The sequence below is a fragment of the Thamnophis elegans genome, chromosome 5, assembly GCF_009769535.1.
Source record: "Thamnophis elegans isolate rThaEle1 chromosome 5, rThaEle1.pri, whole genome shotgun sequence".
Classification (NCBI taxonomy): Eukaryota; Metazoa; Chordata; class Lepidosauria; order Squamata; family Colubridae; genus Thamnophis; species Thamnophis elegans.
This window is the reverse complement of record NC_045545.1, coordinates 97,166,867-97,184,258: the sequence shown is the minus strand read 5'-3', so window position 1 is coordinate 97,184,258 and position 17,392 is coordinate 97,166,867. Positions and strand designations below refer to the sequence as shown.

General features: G+C 47.5%; 1 protein-coding gene across 1 annotated transcript; it reads right to left on the bottom strand.

Moving 5' to 3' along the window:
* Positions 1-2,088: 2,088 nt before the first annotated feature.
* SCRT2 (scratch family transcriptional repressor 2) lies at positions 2,089-15,796 on the bottom strand. Its single transcript, XM_032218635.1, has 2 exons — positions 15,754-15,796; positions 2,089-2,798 (listed from the first exon to the last, which is right to left on the bottom strand). The coding sequence occupies exons 1-2, from the start codon at positions 15,794-15,796 to the stop codon at positions 2,089-2,091; spliced, it is 753 nt and encodes a 250-aa protein (XP_032074526.1).
* Positions 15,797-17,392: the final 1,596 nt, after the last annotated feature.

Below are 17,392 nucleotides of genomic sequence, written 5' to 3'. Positions count from 1 at the left end.
CTGGGCATCTCTTTGAGGATCTCAACACTCAGACTTGACCCAAAGGAGAATCTCTGGGTCAAGAATTATCTAGACCCAATATACTGTGTTTTTTTTTTATTGCTCCAGGGTCCATGTTTGTAGTCCTCAAGGCCTGGCAAGTCTTCCCTTCACTATTGTAGTCCACCTTTTTCCTAACTGGTACCCCGTTGATCAATCTTGCTCACTCTTAACCAACTTGCAGAGAGGTGGACTTCAATTCCCAGAATTCCCCAGCCAGCATGGCTGGCTGGGGAATTCTGGGAGTTGAAGTCCACACCTCTTCAAGTTGCTATACATGTGAAACATAGAAAGGCCATTCAATGGAGGCCCTTGGCAAGGGTTTTCCAGGGGAAATAGGTCAAAAAAGTCAAGATGGCAGCTCTCAAAGTTGCACATAACTGTAGCTGTCATGTGGATATCTCCCAGGCTGGCCACCATGTCATATTTGAGCTTCCCAAGTTCCCAGTTTTAACCAGAAAAGCCACTGTTTTTTTGTTTTTTTTTAAATACACACACACACTGGCACCCACACATTCACACGTTGCATTCCCACACCTTCGTTCCACAAAGGTTCCCAAATTCTCACAGCGGGGGTCCTGCTGTAATCCAGTCTCCTTCGGTCGTTGCCCCTTTGGAGATGTGTGGACTTCAACTCCCAGAATTCCCCAGCCAGCACAGCTGGCTGGGGGATTCTGGGAGTTGACGTCCCCCTGCCTTAAAGGGACAGAAGGTGAGAAATGCCACTGTAGACCCTTCCTCGTCTCGACCACCAGGCGGGTTCTGATTTCCAAGCGCCCCCCCCCTCCCCCCGGCATAGCTTCATCGGTTGAACATCCGCCTCTCCGAAGAGTCCCCCTTGTGCAGACGGGAAAACACCGGCTTTCGTTCTGTCCTCGAAAAAGTTTCCCTGGCTGGCCGGTGGTGTTCTTCCCCCCCCCCAAAAAAAAAGGTAGGAGGAGCAGCACTGAAATAAATAACGGGAATGAATAAATAAATTAAGGAATAAATATGCCCACGGTGTTCCAAAGAGCGTCTCCCGTATAGTGTTCCAGGGAGTCAAAAGTTTCTTGCAGGGTGCAAAGACGGGGGGGGGGGATTGCACCAGGGGGGGGAAACCCCTTGGGAAGACCTTTATGGGAGCAAAGTGGGTGTTTTATTGCTTTCGTTGAGTTGAAGGAAGTGGGAACAAAAAGAAGTCAGAAAGCAGATGGGCTTTGTAGTCCATTTTAGATATCTCGTTCTCTAAACGACTCCTAGCTGGATTCACACGACACGTAAGATTGATTCGATGCTATTCCTGCGTTCACGCGTTACGCCGGGCCCCAACCAATCACCTTATGGCTTCAAGCCCCCGGCTGAGGCAGCAGGGGTACTCCAGGTCGGACCAGGTGCCCCTAGTCCCAAATCTCATCCAGGTAGATATTAACATCTTCATTCTTTCAACCTTCCTTCATTCATTCATGCATTCCCTTTGCTTCCTGTGGATGAGTTAATTTCAAGGTTGCGGCAATGTACAATGTGTCCATGTTTGCAGGCTGCATGCAGCAGGAATGAGAACCCCCACTGCAGCCTGGTCCGGTTGTGTTGTGCAAATCCAGCTGTGGGTAGCATTCACGCAGCATGCTTAAGCCAGGTGTTTGAATCCATCCATCGTCTAGATTTGCACGGGTCTACGATGCATGAATTCATCGAGGAGTTTGCAGGCAGCTCACCTTCCGGATGCTTCACCTACACACGTACGGGACCTGAGCAAAGCTAAGTACGAACCAAACTTAGCACGTAGGGCAGGTGGGTCCACCGTCTTGACGTCGTTGGGTTATACCTGTTGTGTGAACCCAGCCGCTGAGTTTTAGGAAGAGAGTTTCGCTGAGGTTGCAGTGGTCGCCTTCCGTCTGCAGACCGAGGACCCCCGTCAACGCGGCGTCCTATGATTCTTCCCACGGGTCCTCCCGGCTACAGCGAGATGTCTTTGTGTGTGTGTGTGATGTGGGAATCAATCGCAGGACGGCCAGAGGAGGCTGCAGGCGTAGGACCCTCCCTGCCCCAGCTGGTGGGGGGTGGGGAGGGTCAGTTCTCCGCCGGGCAAGCGTGTTCGGGCCCTTTGAAGCAGGCCGACTCGTAGTGTTTGTGGAGGTAGGATTTGAGAGCGAAAGTCTTGTGGCATTGCTTGCAACGGTAGTGCTTGAGCGCCGAGTGGGTTTGCATGTGCGCCCGCAGGTTGGAGCGGTCGGCAAAAGCCTTCCCGCAGTGCGAGCAGCCGAAGGGCTTCTCCCCGGTGTGCGAGCGCATGTGTCCCTGCAGCAGCCACGGTCGGCTGAAGGCCTTGCCGCAGACGGCGCACTTGTGTTTGAGGTTGTGGGTCAGCAGGTGCATGGCCAGGGCCGGCATGGAGACGTAGGCTTTGCTACACGTCGGGCATTTGCGCGCCAGCTTGCTATCCAGGCTGCGGTGCGTCTGCTTGTGCCGGCTGAGGTTGGAGGAGGTGGCGTAGGTCTTGCCGCATTCGGTGCAGGCGTGGCGGTGCGCCCCGTGACGAGGGCCCTCGGCTCGCCGGCGGGATCGTCCATCGATGATGAAGAAGGCATCCATGGAGTAGCTCTCGGTGACGGCCGCTTCGCCCTGGAAGTAGTGAGAGGAGAGGCTGGATTGGGGGCTCTCGGGGTCGCTGTAGTCCTCCTGGATGGGGGTGTAAAGGGGGTCGGGAGAGGCCCCCCGGCGATGGGCTTTCTTCTTCTCATTCTTGTAACCTGAGGAGGGGAGGCAGGCCGGGATGTATCCTGCAGGAGAGAGAGAGAGACAGGTGGAAAACATTCGGTTATCAACCGGTATCTCTCCACCAATCATCAGCACCCAGAGCCTCAACTCCAAGGTTAACTTAAAACACACCCTCCCCCTTCCTTCCTTCCCTCCCTCCTTCCTTCCAATCTCTCTCCCTCCCTCTCTTCCTGCCTTCCTTCCACTCTCCTTCCTGCCTGTCTTTCCCTCCTTCCCTTCCTTCCAACCTCCCTCCCTTCTTCTTCCCTCCCATCCCCCTCCTCCCTTCCACTCCCTTTCTTCCTCCCTTCCTTCCTCCCTCCCTCCTTCCCTCCCTCCCTTGCTCCCTCCCTCTCTTCCTGCCTTCCTTCCACTCTCCTTCCTTCCTTCCTATCTCCCTCCCTCCCTCTCTTCCTGCCTTCCTTCCACTCTCCTTCCTTCCTATCTCCCTCCCTCCCTCTCTTCCTGCCTTCCTTCCACTCTCCTTCCTGCCTGTCTTTCCCTCCCTCCCTTCCTTCCAACCTCCCTCCCTCCCTTCTTCCTCCCTCCCGTCCCCCTCCTCCCTTCACCTCCCTTTCTTCCTCCCTTCCTTCCCCTTCCTTCCTTCCCTCCCTCCCTTGCTCCCTCCCTCTCTTCCTGCCTGTCTTTCCCTCCTTCCCTCCCTTCCTCCCAACCCTCCCTTCTTCCTCTCTCCTGTTCCTCCTCCCTTCACCTCCCTCCCTTCCTCCCTCCCTTCCTCTTCCTTCCTCCCTCCCTCCCTTTCTCCCTCCCTTTGACAAGAGGCCATTTCTGCAAGGGAAAATGCCTGTGGATCCAGTCTCCATCCTTCCCTTGGGGGAAACTTGGAGTCCAAGTGGAGAACCATTTAAATAGGAGCCAGCCGTGTGCAGCAGCTGCCAAAACAACCAACACTGTTCTAGGCTGCATCAACACAGGGAGAGAATCAAGATCACGTGAAGGGTTAATACCACTTTACAAGGCCTTGTTAAGGCCACACTTGGAATATTCGCATCCAGTTTTGGTGGTCACAATGTAGAAAAGATGTGGAGACTCTGGAAAGAGTGCAGAGAAGAGCAACAAAGATGATGAGGGGACTGGAGGCTAAAACATATGAAGAACGGTTGCAGGAACTGGGTATGTCTAGTTTAATGAAAAGAAGGACCAGGGGAGACATGATAGCAGTCTTCCAATATCTCAGGGGTTGCCACAAAGAAGAGGGAGTCAAATTATTCTCCAAAGCACCTGAGGGTAGAACAAGAAGCAATGGGTGGAAACTAATCAAGGAGAGAAGCAACCGAGAACTGAGGAGGAATCTCCTGACAGTGAAGACAATTAATCAGTGGAACAGAAGTTGCCTCCAGAAGTTGTGAATGCCCCAACACTGGAAGTCTTTAAGAAGATGTTGGATAGCCATTTGTCTGAAGTGGTGTAGGGTTTCCTGCCTAGACAGGGGGTTGGACTAGAAGACCTCCAAGGTCCCTTCCAACTCTGCTATTGTATTGTATTGTATTGTATTGTATTGAAACGGGAGGAAGTGGAGTGGGAAAGATACAACACCCCCCATCACTTTCTCAAGCCTCTGTCTTGCCCCCTTTCCTGACTGGCCACAGGGAAGGCAGAGAGGATGTGTGGGGGGGGGGTCGCTTCCATTATTACCCCCCTCCCCCAAGGACAAATTGAAGGAAGGAGGGTCTCTGTCTGCAAGGGATACCGCCCCCCCCCCCGGTGCATCCTGATGTGTGGCTGATGGGAGTTGTGGTTAGATATACAGAGAGCCAGTTTGGTCTAGTGGTTAAGGCGCTGTGACAGAAACCAGGGGACGGTGAGTTCTAGTTCTGCTTTACGCATGAAAGACGGCTGGGCGATTTGGGGACAATGACCAGGAGATGGTGAGTTCTAGTCCTGCCTTAAGCATGAAAGTCAATTAGGTGACTTTGGGCCAATGACCAGGAGACAGTGAGTTCTAGTCCCGCCTTAAGCATGAAAGTCAATTAGGTGACTTTGGGCCAATGACCAGGAGATGGTGAGTTCTAGTCCCGCCTTAGGCATGAAAGTCAATTAGGTGACTTTGGGCCAATGACCAGGAGATGGTGAGTTCTAGTCCCGCCTTAGGCATGAAAGTCAATTAGGTGACTTTGGGCCAATGACCAGGAGATGGTGAGTTCTAGTCCCGCCTTAGGCATGAAAGTCAATTAGGTGACTTTGGGCCAATGACCAGGAGACGGTGAGTTCTAGTCCCGCCTTAAGCATGAAAGTCAATTAGGTGACTTTGGGCCAATGACCAGGAGACGGTGAGTTCTAGTCCCGCCTTAGGCATGAAAGTCAATTAGGTGACTTTGGGCCAATGACCAGGAGATGGTGAGTTCTAGTCCCGCCTTAAGCATGAAAGTCAATTAGGTGACTTTGGGCCAATGACCAGGAGATGGTGAGTTCTAGTCCCGCCTTAAGCATGAAAGTCAATTAGGTGACTTTGGGCCAATGACCAAAGGACACAGGAGTTCTTGAGCTGCCTTAAGTTTCTTGGTTTTCAGCCAGCTTTTGTAAGATGGGTAGTCATATAAATATCATGAATAAATCAATAAAAGCGTAATCTTCCTCATTTTCTCTAACATCCCAACTGGGAAGGATTTCACTCCGCTTTAATGTTCCCCCAGAGTTCACCTGCCCTCCCCCCCCCCCGCAAAAAAACCCCCTGCTCTAAGACGGGGGTTGGTCTAGAGGACCTTTAAGACCCGGTGTCAGCCCTCTTGGGGGCGTTCATCACCCCTAGGAGCAAAGCCTGGTGGTTGTGCCATCTCCCTGCATGCAGGAAACTGAAAAACGCTCCCAGCGATTTGTTCTGGGTGGTGTGCAATTTCCATTTCTGAAATGCCGCCGGAGAGGGAGGCTATTTTTAATCTGACGAATTCAACAGAAGTTGACATATTCCGAGGACATCTGTCGCTGCAGATCTGCCCTTCGGAGGGGAGAAAGGGATCCAATCTGCATTGGAAAGTCAGCAGAATAAATGCGCAGAACGGTTCCCTGTGCTTATAGCACAGGACGAGAAAGGGAAGGGAAGAGGAGAGGAGAGGAGAGGAAAGGAGAAGGGGAAGGGGAAGGGGAAAGGAAAGGAGGAAAAGAGGAGGAAAGGAAAGATGAAAGGAGAGGAGAGGAAAGGGGAAGGAGAAAGGGAAAGGAGGAAAGAGGAAAGGAAAGGAGAAGGGGAAAGGGAAAGGAAAGGAGGAAAAGAAAGAGGAAAAGAAAGAAGAAAGAAAGGAGGAAATGAAAGGAAAGGAGGAAAAGAAAGAGGAACGGAAAAGAAAGGAGACAGGAGAGAAGAGGAAAGGAAAGGAGAAGGGGAAAGGGAAAGGAAAGGAGGAAAAGAAAGAGGAAAAGAAAGAAGAAAGAAAGGAGGAAATGAAAGGAAAGGAGCAAAAGAAAGAGGAAAGGAAGAGAAAGAAGGAAAGAGAGGAAAGGAAAGAAAAAGAAAGGAAAGGAAACCAATGGATGAAGAAGGGAAGGAGGAAAAGAGAGAGGAAAGGAAAGGAAAGTCCACAGATCCCAAAGTGAGCCAGCTAGGGAATTCTGGGAGTTGAAGTCCACCCTCCCTCACCCCAACTGAGCCTGATTGCAGAGCCCAGAATGTCGGGGGGAAAGAAGGAGGGATGGGGTGGGTCATTTCTTCACAGAGAAAGAATGTCCTTGAAAAAAGGGCAGGCAGTCCTTGACTTACAACCATTGACCGTTCAAAATGACTGCAGCCCTGGGAAAGTAACTTTGGAGCCTGTTTCTCACTTACGACCGTGGCCGCCTCCCTATGGTCACAGGAGGAACATTCGGCCGCTCAGCAACCGGGCACCTGAGCCCCTTCTGTGACCCTCCGGCAACAACCACGTCCCCAGGCTCACTCGGGGACTGTGTTGCTAACATCTACAACGACTCACTTTACAACTGTGGCAAGAAGAGTCATAAAATGGGGCAGACCTCGCTTAACGGCTGTCCTGCTTAGCAATGGAAACTTTGGGCTCAGTTGAGGTCATAGGTCGAGGACAACTGCACCTGAGTTCATAAAGGAAAGGATAGTGTGAATTTGCATGTCTCTCTCTCTCTCTTTTCTCTCTCTTCCCCTCTCCCTCCCTCTCTTTCTCCTTCTCTGCCTCTCTTTTTCTTTTTCTTTCCCTCTTTTTCTCTTTTTGTCTTTCTTTCTCTTTCTCTGTCTGTCTCTCTCCTTCCCTCTCTGTCTCTCTTTTTCTCTCTCTCTGTCCCTCCCTCTCTCTCTTTCACTCTTTTTCTCTCTTGCTCTGTCTCCCCCTGTCTCTTTCTCCCTCTCCCTCTTTCTCCTTCTCTCTGTCTCTCTCTGACTCTTTCTCTCTTTATCTTTCTCTCTCTTTCTCTTTTTGTCTCTTTTTTCCCTTTCTCTGTCTCTCTCTTTCTCTCTCGCTGTCTCTCTCTCCGTCTGTCTCTCTTGTTCTCTCTCTTTCTCCCCCTCTCTGTCTTTCTCTCTGTGTGTCTCTTTCTCTCTCTTTCTCTCTCTCTCGTTGTCTCCCTCTCTCTTTCTCCCCCTCTCTGTCTTTCTCTCTGTGTGTCTCTTTCTCTCTCTCTCTCTCTCTCTTTCTCTCTCTTGTTGTCTCCCTCTCTCTTTCTCCCTCTCTCTCCTTCTCCTCTCCGTCTCTCTTTTTCTCTTTATCTTTCCCTCTCTCTTGCTCTCTCTTTGTCTTTTTCACAATCTCTCTCTCTTTTTCTCTCCATCTCTGTCTTCTTCTCTTTCTCTCTTTCTCTCCCCCTCTCCCCCCTCTCTATAAATGCACCTGTCTTGGCTCCATTTTCAATTCTCAGCAAGAGAAACTGCCCTCTCTCTCTGCCTCCTCCTCCTCCTCCTCCTCCTCCTCTGGGAATATTGATTGTGTTTTAAAAAGTCTTGAAGGAACAGGAGAATTAGAAAAAAAAAAATCCAACCTATTTTTATTCTCTCTCTCTCTGCAATTTTCTCACACAGGAGGTTGCAGCAGAGAGAGCTTCGTTTAAAAAAAAACCTCACCTTGGATTATGAAGGTATGAAACCCAAGGGGGATTAGCAGCCCAGACCCCCTCCTCAAATTATTTTCTGCTGCAGAGCCCTCATTCACCTCCCTTCCTTTCCCCCTCCCTTCCTTTTTTCTTTTATTTTTTGCTCTCCCTCCTCCTTATTTATCCAGCACTCCGGGAAGAAAAAAGGGCCTTGCTCAGCGATTTCTTTACACTTTCCCTGGAATTGTGGCAAGGTGACCCAGAAGCAGGCAGCGCAGCCATTAAGCTCACCTGAGCAAGCTTGTTCTCATACCGAGCGTGCAAAACACTGAATGAAAAGGGGGGAAAAAACCAAAGGTGGATCTGGGGTGGGGTGGGGCGTGAGTATGAATTTTGATGGGTGTTCTGCGCTGAATCATCCCCAGCCAGGCCAATGTCCAAGAGAGGGGAGATTTCATTTCATTTATTAAATTTATAGGTCGCCCCAATCCTGGAGGATTCCGGGCGGCTTAGTTTAGTTTAGTTTAGTTTAGTTTATACTTTATTTGTATGCCGCCCTTTTCCCTGGGGGGACTCAGGGCGGCTCACAATTAAAGGGAGGGGAAAAGACAGACAAGTTACAAACATAGAACCATACATCATTAAAAACACAACAGTCATACCATTCGAGTGGGGTTACAAGTCTTTAGCCCCAGGCCTGTTGGAACAGCCAGCTTTTAAGGGCTATGTGGAAGGTCTGGAGGGTGGTGAGGGTACGAATCTCCACGGGGAGTTCGTTCCAGAGGGTCGGAGCAGCCACCAAGAAGGCCCTCCTCCGGGTAGTTGCCAGTCAACATTGGCTGGCTGATGGAATTCGGAGGAGGCCTAATCTATGGGATCTTATTGGTCTAGAGCAGTGTTTTTCAACCACTGTGCCGCGGCACACTAGTGTGCCGTGACATAGTATAAGGTGTGCCGTGGGAAAAACACCTTATATATAGTCAATATAGGCACAGTTAAATTTTTTTAACATTTTCTAATGGTGGTGTGCCTCGTGATTTTGTTCATGAAAAAAGTGTGCCTTTGCACAAAAAAGGTTGAAAAACACTGGTCTAGAGGAGGTAATTGGCAGTAGGCGGTCTTACAAGGAAAGAAGAAAAAAGAAAAGCAAAATAAGTAAAAAAAATAGTTTAAAATTCACAACACACATACGTTCTAATTGGGGCTGGACCTTAAGGTCAACAGCCCCAGGCCTGCCGGAACAGCCAGGTTTTAACGGCTTTCCTGAAGGCCATGCCTGCGTTCAGGTAGTCCTCAATGTATGACCTCAGTCGGGACCAGCATTTCTATTGCTAAGCGAAACGGTGGTGAAACGAGTCTCGCGCCATTCTATGACCTCTCTTTAGCCCCGGCGGTTAAGCGAATCACGGCAGTAATTCAGAGAATTGCACCATCAGTAAGAGAATCGGGTTTCCCAAATGGACTCGTCTTACTGGAAATAGTGATGACTTGCGACGGAAGGGCATGGCGGCGCCTGCCGGCTGGGTCCAAATCTGGGTAGGGGGGCAAGAAAGCCAGGTGAGTTTGGAGAAAGGGAGGAATAAAGGTCGCTTGGTCGTCCCAGGAATTGGGATCCTCTTCTCCCTGGAGGATGAAAGGGGCACCAGGAAGGATCAAGGCCATCTCACTCCTGCATCAAAGGCCCTTTGGTTTTGGGGGTTCATTTTAATCGGTTTTATATTTATGCTTTTATTGGGATTATAGTGTAAACCAGACTCAAGAGTTGCTTAACTTTAGACCGTGAGATTGGAGAGGGGCATAAATTTTTCTTTCTTTCTTTCTTTCTTTCTTTTTCTCTCTCTCTCTTTCTTTCTCTTTCTTTCACTCTCCCTTTCTTACCTTGCTCTCTCTTTCCCTCTTTCTCTCTCTCTTTCTCTATCCTTTCCTTTCCTTTGTCTTTTCCTTTGTCTTTTTCCTTTCCTTTCCATCATTCCTTTCCATCATTCCTTTCCATCTTTCCTTTCCTTCTTTTCTTTCCTTCTTTCCTTTCCTTCTTTCCTTTCCTTTCCATTTTCCTTTCCTTTCCTTTCCATTTTTCCTTTCCTTCTTTCCTTTCCTTTCCTTTTCATCTTTCCTTTTCTTCTTTCCTTTTCCATTTTTCCTTTCCTTCTTTCCTTTCCTTCTTTCCTTTCCTTTCCATTTTTCCTTTCCTTTCCTTTCCATTTTTCCTTTCCTTCTTTCCTTTCCTTTCCATTTTCCTTTCCTTTCCTTTCCATTTTTCCTTTCCTTCTTTCCTTTCCTTTCCTTTTCATCTTTCCTTTTCTTCTTTCCTTTTCCATTTTTCCTTTCCTTCTTTCCTTTCCTTCTTTCCTTTCCTTTCCATTTTTCCTTTCCTTCTTTCCTTTCCTTTCCTTTTCATCTTTCCTTTTCTTCTTTCCTTTCCTTCTTTCCTTTCCTTTCCATTTTTCCTTTCCTTCTTTCCTTTCCTTTTCATCTTTCCTTTTCTTCTTTCCTTTCCTTTCATCTTTCCTTTTCTTTCCATCTTTCCTTTCCTTCTTTCCTTTCCTTTCCTTCTTTCCTTTCCATTTTTCCTTTCCTTCTTTCCTTTCCTTTCCTTTCCTTTCCTTTCCATCTTTCCTTTCCTTCTTCCTTTCTTTCCATTTTTCCTTTCCTTTCCATCTTTCCTTTCCATCTTTCCCCTTCCTTTCCTTTCACTCTCTCCCAGCATTTGCCGAATAAGCAATTCTTCGTTATTTTTCCTCCATCCTTCTAAAAACATACACCCTGTCCTTTTTTCTTTTTTTCCTTTTTCAGGAGGGCTTCCATCCCTCCGCATGCAAACTCTGCAAATTTTGGCTCTGCCTCCTCCTCCTGCCTGCTCTGGCTCCTGGGATGGATGGAGGGATGTGGAACATGGTCCAATTCTGGCTGGTTCCTGCTTGCCAGCTCACTGACCTTCATGCGGGGGGAGGGGGAGCGGATGAAGGGGGAAGGGGGGAGGGGAAATTCTCCATTTTTTAAAATTGGCATTTCACGTAGCTTTAGCTTCTTCAAGGGCAACCCGATGGCTTTCCTCCCCACTCTTAACACACACACACCCCTCCCGTAGAAGATGCCAGGCGGAGTGTTCTGCTTAGCTCAGCTCTTCCAGAGTGATAAAAGAGCTTCGGAGCCTAAGGCAGGTATTTCTGAATTAAGAATTTGGGCGGGGGGGGAGGGTTGTCAGAATGGGGTGGGGATGAGGAAGGAAGGAAGGAAGGAGCTGGTAGGAAGGGGGAGAATGCTTTCCAGCTGCAGTTCATTCATTCATTCATTCATTTCCAACCTTAGTCCCTGCTCAAGAACACCGGATATCTTCTTCAAAATGAAATTCAGTGTAGAGAACGATCAAGCCTTACATTTAGGCGAGAAAAATCAAAAATACACATATCGATCTGGGTGAAACCAGGCTTAATAGCAGGAACTGGGAGAGGATCTTGGAGTCTTAGTGGACAACCAGCTAAAGAGGAGCCAGCCTGTTGTCATATAACTCCTTGTGTAGGTGTGGCGGTCACCCATGGCCCAGTGCATAACAGGGCATGCGCAGCCACGCTGAACCACACAGGAAAAAACAAACTCCTAAAGAACATAACATCCTTATAGTTTATAACATAACCTGATAGTTCACTCTAGATGTGCCTTACCCAACGACGCCCAGGATTTGACCATATATAGACAGAACTTCCCTGAGCAGTAGATTAGCAATTGTAGTTTGACAGGCTGTCTTAAATCACATGCTGATTGCTCCTCCTGCCTTTGTCCTATCTCAATAAAAGGGGCTTCCAGGTCCCAATCTTGGTCGCCTCATCCCGAGAAAGCTCGTGTCCGTGTCTTTTCTCAACATTGGCCTCATGAGCGAACCATGGGTACATCACACCAGCCGTGTGTGGCAGCAGCCAAAAAAGCCAATGCAACACTCAGTTGCATTAACAGAGGGATACAATCAAGATCAAGGGAGGTGCTAACACCACTCTATAAAGCCTTAGCAAGGCCACACCTAGAATCCTGCATCCAGTTTTGGTCCCCACACTATAAAAAAGATGTGGAGTCTCTAGAAAGAGTGCAGAGAAGAGCAACCAGGATGATTAGGGGACTGGAGGCTCAAACATACGATGGACGGTTGCAGGAACTGGGCCTGGCTAGTCTAGGGAAGAGAAGGACCAGGGGAGACAGGAGAGCATCTTCCAATATTTGGGGGGGGGCTGCCACAGAGAGGAGGGGGTCAAGCTATTCTCCAAAGCTCCTGAACGCCAGACAAGGAATAATGGATGGAAACAGATCAAGGAGAGATTCAACGTGGAAATAAGGAGGGATTTCCTGACAGTGAGAACCATCAACCAAAGGAACAGAAGTCTCCTTCGGAAGTTGTGGGAGCTTCACCACTGGAAGCTCTCAAGAGGAGACTGGACTGCCATTGGTCAGAAATGGTGTAGGGTCTCCTGCTTGGGCAGAGGGTTGGACTAGATGACCCACAAGCTCCTTTCCAGCTCTGTTAATCTGATCTGATATCATTCTTTTAATGACCCCATAATGACCCCTTGTGGGATGGAGTCTGTGCAACTGAATGGAGCTAAGTGTTTACTGGCCAGCTTCCCTTCCTGTCACCAATGTGGAGTTTTGTCTATATCTGCAAGAAAACAAGCACGCTCAGAGAGCACCAAAGACCCCTCATTTCGACCCTGAGCTACATATTACTTTATTGGAAGGGACCTTGGAGGTCTTCTAGTCCAACCCTACACTATTTCAGACCAATGTTTGTCCAATCTCTTCTTTAAAAAGTCCAGTGATGGAATTTCTTGTCCTGCCCTCAAGTGCTTTAGAGAACAGCTTGACTCCCTCTTCTTTGGGGCAACCCCTGAGATATTGGAAGACTGATAGATAGATAGATGGATGATAGGCAGACAGATAGTTAGATAGATAAGAAAGATAGATGATAGATGGATGGATAGATAGATAGATAACGATAGATAGATAGATAGATAGATAGATAGATAGATAGATAGATAACGATAGATAGATAGATAGATAGATAGATAGATAGATAGATAGATGATAGATAGATAGATAGATAGATAGATAGATAGATAGATAGATAGATAGATAGATAGATAGAAGAGAGAGAGGCGGGGAGGGAGGGGGAGGGAGGGAGGGAGAGAGATGTTCTTTCCTTGATTGGTTTCCACCCATTGCTTCTTGTTCTGCCCTCAGGTGATTTGGAGAATAGCTTGACTCCCTCTTCTTTGTGGCAACCCCTGAGATATTGGAAGACTGATAGATAGATAGATAGATAGATAGATAGATAGATAGATAGATAGATAGATAGATAGATGGATGGATGGATGGATGGATGGATGGATGGATGGATGGATGGATGGATGGATGGATGGATGGATGATAGATAGATAGAGATTAGCTTAGATAGCTTGACTCCCTCTTCTTTGTGGTAGCCCCTGAGATATTGGAAGACTGCTATCATGTCCCCCCTGGTGCTCCTTTTTACTAAACTAGACATACCTGTTAGGGATGTAACCTTAATCTTGGGTTAGGAATGTGTGTGTGTGTGTGTGTGTGTGTGTGTGTATTTGTGCTGATAAATAAATAAAGGGAGACTAGTATAGATCTATTTCAAGCTATTTAGCTCTCATCAGCTAGCCATACCCTTACTGGGATTTGAACCTGGGCTGATTACATATTAGGCAGATGTTTTAACCACTAAGCCACAGGCTGTCCTCCATTATCAGCTGAGCCAGGGAGAAAGGTATATATTTAAAGTCACAACCCCTGGTATGCCCAAATATGGGAGGAAGTTCACTACTTCCATTCTCTGTCCATCGGCTCATCACAAGAGACCATCCAGACAGAAACCCAATATTTTTACTGTTGCCTTTGCTACAAATGTATTTGTGCTGATAAATAAATAAAGGGAGATTAGCATAGATCTATTTCAAGCTATTTAGCTCTCATCAGCTAGCCATACCCGTACTGGGATTCGAACCTGGGCTGTTTACATATTAGGCAGATGTTTTAACCACTAAGCCACAGGCTGTCCTCCTTTATCAGCTGAGCCAGGGAAATAGGTATGTATTTAGTGTCACAACCCCTGGTATGCCCAAATATGGGAGGAAGCTTACTGCTTCCTATCTCTGTCTATCGGCTCGTCACAAGAGACCATCCAGACAGAAAGCCCAATATCAAGACTACTTATCGCTTTTTTTGGAGAACGTTTATCCTACTTTATTTTTGTTAAAACAAGTAAAGTTATCCTTGTTTTAACTTCGGGCGGCTGTGATTGATAGCGTGACTATTCAGCGGCACATTCCTTGCTACCTTCTGCTACTCAACTCTAGTCTCCAGAAGGAGATATGCTTAACAATACCCAATTCCAGCAACCATTCTTCACATATTTTAGCGTCCAGTCCATAATCATCTTTTTTTGCATTGCATTGGGCTTTTATTCTTCTAAGCTGCCCAGAATCACTGAGAAGGAGTGGGGAAAAGTAAAGGTTCCCCTTGCACATATGTGCTTGTCGTTCCCGACTCCAGGGGGCGGTGCTCATCTCCGTTTCAAAGCCGAAGAGCCAGCGCTGTCCGAAGACGTCTCCGTGGTCAAGAGGCCAGCATGACTCAACGCTGAAGGTGCACAGAATGCTTGTTCCCTTCCCACCAAAGGTGGTTCCTATTTTTCTACCTGCATTTTTTACGTGCTTTCGAACTGCTAGGTTGGCAGAAGCTGGGACGAGTCACGGGAGCTCACTCCGTTACGCGGCGCTGGGGATTCGAACCGCCGAACTGCCGACCTTTCTGATTGACAAGCTCAGCATCTTAGCCCCTGAGCCACCACATCCACATGCCATACCCAATTCCAGCCACTGTTCTTCATATGTTTTAGCCTCCAGCCCCCCTAATCATCTTCCTTGCAATGCATTGGCCTTTTATCCCTCTAAGCTGCCCGGAGTCGCTGAGAATGGGTGGACGGCCATATAAATTCTCTTTAAATAAATAAACGGAAGTTAAACCACGGCGAGAGGAGAAAGACCAGGATGCGATGATGATGCTTGCAGGAGGCTTACACAATTGGCAGATGTGAAACGGGGGGGGGGGAGGCCAAACCAATCCAGAGGTTCACTCTCCCCCCTCCCCCGCATCCCGCGTGGCTTCTCTCCCCACTACTGTGCTGAAGCAGTGACTCATCTGTCCAAGGTTATGAAGATAATTTCATAAGTGAGGGGGAAAAAAGGAGAGGGAAAGAAGAGGAGAGGAGAGGAAGATGGGGAAGGATAGGAGGAGGAGGAGGAGGAGGAGGAGGAGGAGGAGGAAGAGAGATGGTATGAAGGGGAAGAGGTAGAGAGGAGTAGGGAAGAGGAAAGGGAAGAAGGAAAGGGAAAAGGAGAAGAAAGTAAAGAAGGGAGGGAGGGAGGAAAGGAAAGGAAAGCGGGGCCACCGTTCAACAAAATAAGGGCTTGGGACGGTAAGCAAGGCAATCCCTCGTAGATTTTAATTTGTTTAGATGGAAAAACGAATGTTTAAAAGTGTTAAAAATGGGACAGGAATCATAACTAAGAGGACGGATACTTGTGAATGTGTGTATGAGACTAAATTTTTTTTAAAAAAACCTTTTAAATTAAAAAAAGAGAATTAAAAAAGATACTTTTTTTGGAAAGGGATGGGGGAGGTCCAACCCAGCCTGGTTTTCCCTGCACCACTCTAGCCTCTATTAACACTACACACACACACACACACACACACACACACACACAGGGGATGCAAGGCCCCTTCCAACTCGGTTATTCTGTATTCTCTTGTCCTCCTCTTTTCCCACAACAAGACTAACTTACCGCCCAGCGTGCTAGGCTGCCCCCTCTTTTCTTCACAATCCCACAACAACCCTGTGAGGTGGGCTGGGTTGAGGGAGAGGGACTGGCCCCAAAGTCACCCCACAGGCTTTCAAGCTTAGTCAGAACTACAACTCACCATCTCCCGGTGATTGGCTCAAGTTCACGCAACTAGCTTTCATGCCTAAGGCGGGACTATAATTCACCCTCTCCTGGTGATTGGCTCAATGTCACCCAGCTGCCTTTCATGTCTAAGGCGGGACTAGAACTCACCCTCTCCTGGTGATTGGCCCAAAGTCACCCAGGCAACTTTCATACCTAGAACTAGAACGCACAGTCTCCTGATTTCAAGCTTGATGCTTTAACCACTAGACCAAGCTGTCTAGTGTTGGGCTGCAATCCCAGTGTTCCTATGGGTGGTGGCAATTGTAGTATGAACCGCTTTTCACAACACCCAATTGGGGAAGACATTTGTAAACTTCCAATTTGAGAAGTTCCAATATTGTGAAATCACACAACATTGCTAGGGAAATTTGATAGCTTTCTTTTCTAACACCTGGAGAAATCCTCTTAAAGAGCAAAATAATAACTATAACAACAACAACAACAACAACAACAATAAGTATTGAAGGCAAAGCTGACCAAAAGCTAACTTAGAACTGGTTAAGATCAGGAGCACTGAAAAAAGAAACAGAAGGCTTTATTTTGGCAGCTCAAGAACAAGCCTTAGCCACAAACTGCATGAAGGCAGAAATTCAACATGGTTCCACCAACAGCAAATGTCGCCTCTGTAATGAGAAGGACGAGACAGTCGACCACTTGATCAATGGGTGCAGCAAAATTTCACAAACTGACTACCTACAACGCCATGACCGCGTTGCTAAGATCATTCACTGGAAATTGTGCCAAAAGTTTGGAATTGAGAACAGCAAAAACCACTGGGAACATCAGGTTCAGAAGATTCTAGAGAATGAGAAAGTCAAGATCTTGTGGGACTTCAGAATCCAGACTGACGGGCACTTGGCCCACAACACACCTGACATAACAATAGTTGAAAAGAAAAAGGTATGGTTCATTGACATTGTAATACCCGGAGATGCATGAATTGAAGATAAACAGCAAGAAAAAAATCACAAAATACCGGGACTTGCAAATTGAAGTTGAGCGACTGTGGAAAAAGAAATTGTGTGTTGTCCCGATTGTAATTGGAGCCCTTGGAGCAATACCTAAAGGGCTACCTCGCTATTTGGAAATTTTAAATTTATCAGACTTGAATATTCTGATTCTACAAAAACCACCCTACTTGGAACAGCTTATATCCTCCGACGTTACCTTAACAGTTCCTAGGTCCTTGGTTAGGACTCGAGCTGTTGAGCTACTAACCAGCCCCAAAGACTGTGAATCTCACCAAAGATTAACCATGCAATAATAACAATAACAATAACAACAACAATAACAATAATAGACACCTAGGACGCTGGCAGCAAATCGTATCAACCATTAGCACCAGTCAATGATATTTGTAATGCATTTTTGAATGTTCAGTTGGCTGAGTTTCATGTTTAATGAATAAAGTACATATTAATAACATTATTTTCCACACTTAAAAAGACACAGTCACCGCAGGGTGATGCACAAACTCCCCCCCCCCAATTGTCCTGCAGCTGTTGCAAAATTGGGGCTGAAAAAGATTCTTCTGAATCTACAACCTGACCTGATATCAAGAGCCAGACTCAGGAGCCTGAATTGGCCCCATTCACACAACCTAGGAAAACCTG